At 36.9% G+C, this 10,825-nt stretch overlaps 1 protein-coding gene across 1 annotated transcript; it reads right to left on the bottom strand.

Moving 5' to 3' along the window:
• Positions 1-8,603: 8,603 nt before the first annotated feature.
• On the bottom strand, positions 8,604-10,103 carry LOC127869736 (uncharacterized). Its single transcript, XM_052412394.1, has 2 exons — positions 9,960-10,103; positions 8,604-9,107 (listed from the first exon to the last, which is right to left on the bottom strand). Exon 2 carries the CDS (start codon positions 9,096-9,098, stop codon positions 8,604-8,606), a length of 495 nt encoding a protein of 164 aa, XP_052268354.1. The 5' UTR covers positions 9,099-9,107; positions 9,960-10,103.
• Between the last annotated feature and the right edge of the window lie 722 nt (positions 10,104-10,825).

The following is a 10,825-nucleotide window of genomic DNA, read 5'->3' as shown; positions in this document are numbered from 1 at the left end:
ATAAAAATTAAAATCAAACATTACAAGATTTAAAGTGCAAAACAGTCGTATCTTGATATTTAACAAATATCTCCGACAACCTTTCCGGTATGGTGACCACCTACCAAACTCACATGACATGGGAACATGGATTGAACCTCGGTTGCAGAAGTGAGAATTGCATGTACCAACCACTGCACTAACCGGACAGCCTTGTAGTTAATGAATTAACATAAACCTTTTTAAATTGAGATTTTGAAAATCAGGTCAATGCCTTTGCTGCATGATACAACTAAATCTGGTCAATGTGTTTTCTACATGTAACAATTAAACCAGGTCAATGTATTCGCTGCACAATACAACTAAGTCAGGTCAATGTGTTCGCTGCATAATACAACTAAACCAGGTCAACATGTTTGCTGTGTAAAACAACTATATCACATGAATATTTTAGCTGCATAATACAACTAAACTAGGTCAATTTGTTCAAGTGCTGCAACAATTTACCGGTACAGTACACTCCACGCGTTTTCCCCAATTTCCCTCCGTACTCCGCGGTGATTGACCTGGAGGGAGATTAAGAAAATCCCGCCAGACGCGGCGTTTGCATGATTTTGGACGCGGCGGTTAACGATCGGCAAAACAGATAGGCCAACGCGACGGCTCTCGGCGTTGGCAACGCGGGGGAAACTCTGCGTTTTACGAGATAACGATCAATTTCCTGATTTTCAAATAAAATTACATTTATTACAAGTAAATACAATGTACATTTACTATAATATTTACAATTAAAAAAAAAAAAAAAAGATAGATCAACCCCGACGTGGTTGTAGAAGTAGTTGTTGTTGTATAGAAAACTCATTGATGTACGACAAACAAAACGTCGTCTTTTAACTAATACTTACCAATTAATATAAACACAGTTTGCAACATTGTTTTTAGCCGGAATTTTTTCGAAAAAATCTCGGCTTATAGATTGATGTTGTCGGGCGGGCGGGGGGGCGGGGGGGCGGGCGGGCGGGCGGGCGGGCGGCGTGCTCGAAAATGTTAAAGTTCTTATTTCATGTTATAACTTTGGTATGCTTGGACCTAGAGTCTTCAAACTTGACATGAAGGTTGGCCAGGATTAACAGATGACCACTGGTCATTTCAAGGTCATTCATTTGAAGGTCAAGGTCACTGTGACCTTCAATATAAAAAATGTTAAAGTTGTTATAACTTTGGTATGCTTGGACCTAGAGTCTTGAAACTTGACATGAAGGTTGGCCATAACTAGTTAGTAACCACTGGTCATTTCAAGGTCATTCATTTGAAGGTCAAGGTCACTGTGACCTTGAATGTAAAAATGTTAAAGTTCTTATTTCATGGTATAACTTTGGTATGCTTGGACCTAGAGTCTTCAAACTTGACATGAAGGTTGGCCAGGATTAACAGATGACCACTGGTCATTTCAAGGTCATTCATTTGAAGGTGAAGGTCACTGTGACCTTCAATATAAAAATGTTAAAGTTGTTATAACTTTGGTATGCTTGGACCTAGAGTCTTGAAACTTGACATGAAGGTTGGCCAGAACTAGTAAGTAACCACTGGACATTTCAAGGTCATTCATTTGAAGGTCAAGGTCACTGTGACCTTGAATGTAAAAATGTTAAAGTTGTTATAACTTTGGTATGCTTGGACCTAGAGTCTTGAAACTTGACATGAAGGTTGGCCAGAACTAGTAAGTAACCACTGGACATTTCAAGGTCATTCATTTGAAGGTCAAGGTCACTGTGACCTTGAATGTAAAAATGTTAAAGTTCTTATTTCATGTTATAACTTTGGTATGCTTGTACCTAGAGTCTTCAAACTTGAAATAAAGATTGGCCAGTACTAGAAGATGACCACTGGTCATTTCAATGTCATTCATTTGAAGGTCAAGGTCACTGTGACCTTAAATGTTAAAATGTTAAAATTGTTATAACTTTGGTATGCTTGGACATAGAGTCTTCAAACTTGACATGAAGGTTTGCAAGCACACTTAGATGACCACTGGTCATTTCAATGTCATTCATTCTAAGGTCAAGGTCACTGTGACCTTAAATGTAAAAATGTCTGGATTTCTGTGTAGGTATGTGAAAGCAAAACAATAAATAGTATTATTTCATCTAAGTTTATTTTCTTACATTTGATAATGAAATTGATGGAAACTTCAAACAATATGTTACTAATTTGCTAATAAAAAAATTGAGATAAAACTTTCCTAATTGTCAATTCAAGTTCATATTTGTGACCTTAAATGTTATTGTTGTTCATGTATATGCATGCATTCAAAACATAACACAAGGTTTGCTCATGCCTTGAAAAGTACTTACATTTCATTTTGACCTTTGAACAATATTTCAGTAATTTAAGTATTGCATTGACAAAAACACGAAAGGTACTTTCCTGTCATTTAAATCAAAAATCCGGCTTCAATGCGGTCATCTCCGACCGCGGAACTCTTGTTATTTTGATAATTTAATCCAAAGTTTTCATGTTAGCAGGTGATTTTCTATACTGAACATGTAAACAAATGACCATTAGGACCCTAAAAATCTCGCAAATCTGTGTGAATTGACAGTTTGACGTAATCAAAGAAAAGCCGCTTCCTGTCTAAAGGCATAACTTACTCAAGTAAACACGTTCAACGAATGCATATGGAATGGTTTTAATTGTCGGAACAAAGTCAATTCTCTGCTCGCTAATGCATTTATTTTCTCTTTGAAGTTAGGTTATTCCATTGATTGCTAAAAGAAGGTGGTAACTATTGAGTTGATAGTTGCATTTAATATTCACAGTTGTATTCTTGTTGCGACAACATTCAAAACAATGTTTACCAGTAATTATGGACCAAATCGGCAGAGTGACATTCACACATGATAATCCCTTTTGTCAGAACACCGCAGACAGCAGTCTACACAATAGGTCAGTGGACAAGCTTTGCTTGTTTTCATAACGTCAAATACTTAAAATCCAGTTCCGCCCACATGTCTTCTTTAATCAGTTTACAGTACAATTACTGTTAAAATAATTACTCTACTAAAATACCGTAACGATAAAGATTCCGCGTGTATGATTTGAAATTATTTTGGAGGAAATATCAACTTATTCGCGATATAATTTTGTAAAAAAATACCGAAGAAACTTTTAACTGAAATCAACAAAATTCAATGTTCTCTGCGCTATAAAGTTTGTATAAAAAAAATCAATACACGCACGCTTTGCAGGAGTATACCTTGTACATTGCAGCATAATTTTCGCGCGCTTTTGTCGGGAAATATACGTGATGACTGTATATTGGAAGCATTTGTAAACGTTGTGTTAACATTAAAAATCTGGTGTTTCGGATTACTTATTATTATTCTCATTTGGATATTTTACGGAACATTTATTCTTGTCTTATATTTGTTATGATTTAAATATTAATTTGTCAAATGTCTTATATTCATTCATATTGTAGATGTACCTGTGAATTAATAAACATTATTTTTATACGTATTAATTTTCTATACAATTATCTTTTTTATACATGTACTAACTACAGTATTTAAATGATTTATTATGCCCCCCTTCGAAGAAGAGGGGGTATATTGCTTTGCTCATGTCGGTCTGTCGGTCTGTCGGCCCATCCACCAGGTGGTAAAATTCCGGATGATAACTCAAGAACGCTTGGGCCTAGGATCATGAAACTTCATAGGTACATTAATCATGACTCGCAGATGACTCTATTGATTTTTAGGTCACTAGGTCAAAGGTCAAGGTCACGGTGACCCGAAATAGTAAAATGGTTTCCGGATGATAACTGAAGAACGCTTATGCCTAGGATCATGAAACTCAGTAGGTAGATTGATAATGGCTGGCAGATGACCCCTATTGATTTTCAGGTCACTAGGTCAAAGGTCAAGGTCACGGTGACCCAAAATAGTAAAATGGTTTCCGGATGATAACTCAAGAACGCTTATGCCTAGGATCATGAAACTTCATAGGTACATTGATCATGACTTGCAGATGACCCCTATTGATTTTCAGGTCACAAGGTCAACGGTCAAGGTCACAGTGACACTAAATAGTAAAATGGTTTCTGGATGATAACTCAAGAAAGCTTATGCCTAGGATCATAAAACTTGATAGGTAGATTGATCATGACTCGCAGTCGACCCCTATTGATTTTCAGGTCACTATATCAAAGGTCAAGGTCACGGTGACCTGAAAAAGTAAAATGGTTTCCTGATGATAACTCCAGACTTGTTTACTAATACGGATTCGCCGTAGTTACTACGGATTATTTGGCTAAACTACGCACTACGGATTTGTACTGAAAAACTACGGATCAATCGATCAAAATGGTCAAATTTTTAGTTTTTAATCGTACTTTCGCTTATTTTCGGTGTTAACGGGTAATGTATCAATCATAATCATTTTGGCGCTTGCGTAGTAAAAAACGTTGAAATTCAAGCCTCTCGGGGAACGAGTGCTGATCGAGCTTGTCGAGTCGTCACCGAACGACAACTTACTTGCGTATTGGTTCGCAAACTTAGCCGAATATATATATGATTTTACGTTGCTATCCAGTATACACATCTCTCTCTATTGCGGAGAATACCGACGATAGTCGAAGTATCAGGATTGAGCACTCCTGTTTTTACACACGTCCAAGATTGCGGCAAGAAGACGAGAAATTGCGAAATGTGAAAATAATAAATACCATTCAAATTAACAACGGATATCATATGGTCATTAGGGAATAATTGAATAATTAATCGAGACTTACCTAGTAAGGTGAAGGTTGATTATAATTTTATCTCCTGCAATCCCCCCAAAGAGCTCATCACGAGAGATGACGCAGCCACCGCATCAAGGAATAGCAGGCTTTAAAGTTTAATACACAAGGTCCGCGGAGGACTAATAAATTTGTCAGTGGAAATTAGGGTGGGTACCATAGGGTGGGCGTGATTAGCTCTTTGGGGGGATTGCAGGAGATAAAATTATAATCAACCTTCACCTTACTAGGTAAGTCTCGATTAATTATTCAATTTTATCTCCTGCATATCCCCCAAAGAGCCCCTCACGAGATTTTAGAGAACCGACAAATTTTGTCTATTCAATAAATATAGCAACACATTTTTTAAAATACACAGCATTTATTTCATGTATCCAACACGGCTGATTGAAATTGCATAGAAGATGGTTCTACAATAGTTTTTTGATAGAATGTTGCAAACGTTTTTGCATTTGACCACCCAGCAGTGTCTAAAATATGCTGTAAGGACAGCCCTACCAGACTCGCCTTAGAAGTGGCGGCTGATCTAGTACTGTGTGGTTTGAATACTTCATCAACACCAGCCGCTCTCATAATGTCTTTAATCCAACGACTAATGGTAGATTTTGAGGTGGTCTTGTACGGACTAGTAGTTGTTATGAATAAAAACTGACTGTCTCGAATTTCTTTAGTACGGTCCAAATATTCAACTAACGTTTTAACAACACAAACATTCATTTTACCCTCATAAGCTTTTAAATACATAGGTTTTAAATGTTTTCCCGGTCGAGATTGTTTTAACAATGTATTTGGTTGTATAGTAACCATTGTTGTATTTTTGTCAAATGAAATGTCATTCAGTTGTATTGAATGTATTGTCTGGCAGCGTTGGCCAGTAACCAACAAAAGCAGTATACACAGTTTTCTAGATAGATCTAACAATGTGGAGATCTTTAATGTATGAAGATAGTCCAAAACAACTTTAACATCCCACATATGACAATAACGTGGCAATGACGGACGACTGTTGAAACAACCCTTCATGAATCGTGATACAAGTTCATTATCATGAATATTTATATTACTACACATGTTGAGAAAAATACTTAAAGCACTACGTGCAGTGTTTAGTGCACTATAGTTTAGTCCGTTCGTGTATAGCTGGGTAAGAAATTGTAAAACTTCATTTATATGGGGTTTAATGGGATTAGTTGATTTTTTGCAGTAAGTAAACCATTTTCTAAGATAAATGTCATATTGTTTTTTGGTACTGCTTCGCCAAGACTGAAGAATAATGTTTCTTGTTGACTTTGAAATTCCATGGCTTTTGAGGACCTTCCTGATAATCTGAAAACTGCGAGTCTCATTTTTTGAAGTGGATGTACTTGCTCGGGTTTGTGTGTTAAAATTAGAATTTCCTGCGACTGTGGAAGTAGGTAACACTCTGCACATATCATTGGTACCAGGCTTGGCCACCATGGTTGAGTCGGCCATATTGGACACACGAGCACCGCTTCGGCGGCGTCTTGAGCTATTTTCTGCAGCACCCGAGGCAACAGGCTGAAAGGGGGATACATGTAGTACAATTTGTTTTCCCAAGGAAAAGTAAATGCATCTATTTTGTAAGCTCCATGATCAGGGAATCTTGAGACATATTGTGGTAATTGCTTGTTCAGTCTTGAAGCGAACAGATCAGTATCCATTGTAGGGTGCAATTTGAATATTTTATTAAAAATAGATTTTCTCAGTGACCATTCCGTGTCATCATTTTTGCAACGTGATAGTTCATCAGCATTTGTATTTTCAATGCCAGGCACATGTGCTACTGAAATATGCAGTTTTCTCTCTATACACCAAAGCCACAAGTTTCTCGCTATCTCGTGAAGTTCACTTATTCTGCCTCCAAAGTTATTGAGATATGCAACACTGCTAGTATTGTCCATGAAAATGTGGATATGAGTATTGGTATGTTCTTTGCAGAATGCTTTCACAGTGAGTTCCGCTGCTTTGAGCTCTAACACATTTATGTGTAATTCAGTTTCTGCGGAGGACCACAAGCCACCTGTTTTATTTCCAGTTGTCTTATTAAAACCACCCCAACCGTGTTTTGAAGCATCGCTGTATAAAACGATAGTTGGTGTCCCATGTGAAATCTTTTTATATGCATGTGACACATTGTCCACCCACCAGTTTAGTATCGGGATCTGTGAATTTGGTATAGTCATAAAGCTATTGTAGTTTCCACAGTGGTTTTTCAACTTTTGTTCTTTGATCCTTTCTAGAGGTTTAATGTATAAAGGTGCATATTCCACACCCGGTATAGCTGCTACTAGTTTTCCTATCAATTTGGCAAAGTGTCGAATATTTGTACGTCTTTTTGACAGTAATTGTTGACAAAGTACGCGAATTTCGTCCCTTCTTGTTTCTGTTAACCGGATTGTCATGGTGACTGAGCACAAGATGAATCCAAGGAAAATTATTTTTTGGCATGGTTCCAGATCAGATTTTTCAATGTTTATTGTTAGGCCTAAGGAATCAAATATTGCCATGGTATCAAACACATTTTTCAAACACTGTTCTTTTGTATTCCCTTGTAGGCAAGAGTCATCAATGTATGCTGTGCTTATATGGCCTTATGTCCGTAAATTGGCGTATACTGGTTTGAGAACCTTTGAGAAAACACGTGGGCTCGAACCCAGACCCGTTGGGAGGGCACAAAACTGATATTTGCAATTTTGGAAATAGAATCTTAAGTATTTCCTATCTTTTTCATGTACAGGAATAGAATAAAATGCATCTGCCAAATCAATTGATGCAAACCAACAATTTTTGCGCATAGCTGCAATAGCAGTGTGCAAAGTTTCCATTTTGAAATGAATGGTGTCAATGTATTCCAGGTTGAATGGTTTTAGATTCAGTATTATGCGAATGGCATTATTTGGTTTTGGTCTGTAGAAGATATTGGAAATAAATTCCCCCTCCTCAGGTACAGAGTCAACTTCTTCAATTATGTTAACTTGTAAAAAAGTGTTGAGCTCTGTTTGAATTTGTGTTATTTCAGATTGGTTGAATTTGTATGGTCTTGGCGTTGTTATTTGACAAGGTGATCTGTTCACTTCAAGCCTGTAACCTTGAATAGTGTTTAAAATCCATTCATCTTTAGTTATGTTCATCCAATGTTTTAGTTCTGTTTTAACTTTGCCAGCTTTGAAATTTTGTTTTGTGTTTTGCAATATGATGTTTTTAACACTTACGTTTTCTCCTGTTTTTAGTTCTTCCGTATCTGTGCTTTGTTGTTGTTTTTGCCTGGAAAATACTTCCTCATCGGCTTCTTCTGGCTCTGGGGGTAGTAGCCGGTGGGATTGTTGTGTTCCCACCGGTTCCTCTGGCCTAAAAAACCCTTTTTTCCCTTTTGCCGGAAGTTTTGACCTACTGTCGGCCGCATGTTGGATGTTTGTGGCTGTGCCACGACAATCTTCGTGTTGTCAACGGCCTTGATGTTGTCTGACAGTTTATCCCCAAACAGTTTGTCTGCTGATTTTTCCAATTTGGCCAAGTGTTTGTATTTTGGGGCCATTTCTCTTTTTATCTTTTCTCGTCTGACCTCCACGTTCTTGGATATGCCATTCGTTATCAACTTGAATGCATCGGAAAGGTATGCCTTCAGCTTATTGTCGTTTGATGTCTGCAGATGATCCAGGGCCTTGATGATGGGTACAGCCGTCGAAGCCAAAGTGTTGTGCATTTTTTGCAAAATGAAGTCATTGTTTCTAGTTGATGCACGTAGTTGTCGCCATAGAAATTCATCAACTTGGGGAATTTTGAGGTTTGGTATGTTTTTCGGTCATTTGTTTCGTTCTTTGATTTCTTTGATTTTCTTTTCATCTGCATTACATTGAAGCGCTTTCTGCGATATGGACGCAATTTTTTCTGATACTTCTTCGCCAACGTCTTCATTTTCAGCTACGAAGTCATTTAAGTCTTGCCAGAAATCGTCTTCTTCAGCTTCTGGTTTTTTATTTGACAGGAATTCTTCCAATTCATCGTCAAATTCGTCATCGTCATCGGACGAGTCCATTTCTTCTGGTTCGTCGGATTGATCCTTTTTTGAGGAAGGTCCTTGGTCATCAGAATCTTGTTCTGGCGTTCTTTTCCGCTTCAATTCATTGATATCCGTTCTTAAGCTTGCAATGCTCGCCGACATGTCCTTGACACTGGTAGCAATTGACGCGAATTTGCCCATATTTGCTTCCAGTTCGGCCAATATGGCATCACCCCGCGACTTTGAAGTGGACTCGCCCTTTTGCTCTGGGGCACCTGGAGGGTTTCCGTTCTCCATCGCATCAGTCTAAAGTAAATAATAAGAATGGTTCTTATGGCCTTGCATTTTGCAATTGTTGATTTTCAACAATAAGTGTGTGTATTTCGTAAATGCAGTATTATAAGTGCCATAACAGTGACCAGGTCTTAGAATCTTGTTATTGATTTTAGATCAATATGTAGCCGAAACTATAAATAGCTTATAAGTTCCCGACTGCGCATTTGGATGACGCAAGTGCCTGTTCTAAATTTAGAATTATCGAGCATATGTAAAATACGTATTGATCGAACGGGAAGTAACTCGATAATTTTCCTGTGTCGCGTTGAGCGTAAGTAAAACACTTACTACTCTTTAATAACGGGTCACGATGTGATTGTATGAATGGCGGACACAACATTTTGTTGATGAAATTGTCCGTTAATACTGCCGATTTTGGCAAATGTACGATATGAAACTGAATGTAAAGAAATTACTGTTGGCACGTATATTGCATATTCAGTTAAGACGTTGAAATTGAACAATGTTGTGATTTGCATTTTGCGTTATCACGAACAATAAATAATGGCGACGCCATTGTTGGTTAGGTCAGTCGTTTTTATTGCCTTTGGCGAGCACAGATTTTCTGTGAATGAGAAACTCAGTATACTGAGAACGACATGACCATATGGAAAGAAATTTAACACATGTGATTTTTTCAATAATATAATCAAGGAATAACGGATTACTTACATTGAAATCTGGCATTGTTCCCAACAATGACCAGTGTCCGGAATGGACTTTTACATGTCTTACGCTATTTTGCGGAAGACATGGATAACTACTAACATGATCTGAAAAGGATGTCATTAAACATACAAGTAAGAATATTATAATAATTACCAGTTAATTTCCTTGCACTAGATATCCTGTACGCTTAAGATTAATCAGATTTAATTTCTTATTGATTTTTGCTGCTTTCCAAGCTGCTGATAAGCCTCGTTCTGCTATTCCTTGCTGCGGTGGCTGCGTCATCTCTCGTGAGGGGCTCTTTGGGGGATATGCAGGAGATAAAATGTAATGCGTGTGTCAATTAACGCAACATACTAGACCTACGTTTGAGATTTGATTTTTTTTAATCAGAAATCTGCACAGTGAACGTGCGTCACGGAAACGAGTGTTTGAAAATTGTCTACTCACAAAGTTAAAGCAATTATTATAATAAGATGAGTATCATTCGAAAATGGAAAGAAACAAACATGATTTGATTTAAATGTTAGTGGATCTGTGTATAATCATATTCATCTGCGTATTCTGCTTTATTATATTTGTTACGCTGTACATTTTAATGAAATAGCATTGAACTGAGGTTGTCAAGTGCAAAATTTTGAAAGGTTACCAAAGACCTATAGATTCAATAGGTCTTTGGGTAAACAAATAAAATATATTATTTTTACTCCATTTAATATATCATTAACACAACAAGAACACTAAAGGATGTTTGTCAATATTTGTTTGTTTTCTGCTAATGATATTTAATTAAAAAAATACTGAATTAAATTAATAGCTATTCTTTAAGAGCTTATGCTCAAATAGTGTATTTACGAATCTATAGATTATTGTAAGTTTAATATGCATGTGGATGAATATTAACTAAATATTGTCTTTATTGTAAGAAGACATTGAAGCAGCACTTGATAATAAAAAATGCTGTCAAACATGCACTTAAAAACAATTTTAATTCTGTTACTTATAATCATATGTATAAT

The sequence above is a fragment of the Dreissena polymorpha genome, chromosome 2 (genome assembly GCF_020536995.1).
Source record: "Dreissena polymorpha isolate Duluth1 chromosome 2, UMN_Dpol_1.0, whole genome shotgun sequence".
Classification (NCBI taxonomy): domain Eukaryota; kingdom Metazoa; phylum Mollusca; class Bivalvia; order Myida; family Dreissenidae; genus Dreissena; species Dreissena polymorpha.
This window is presented reverse-complemented; position numbering and strand designations above follow the sequence as displayed.

Coding starts and splice junctions, on each gene's coding strand:
- LOC127869736 (XM_052412394.1), bottom strand. CDS start 9,098: ATGGAGAACGGAAACCCTCCAGGTGCCCCAGAGCAAAAGGGCGAGTCC.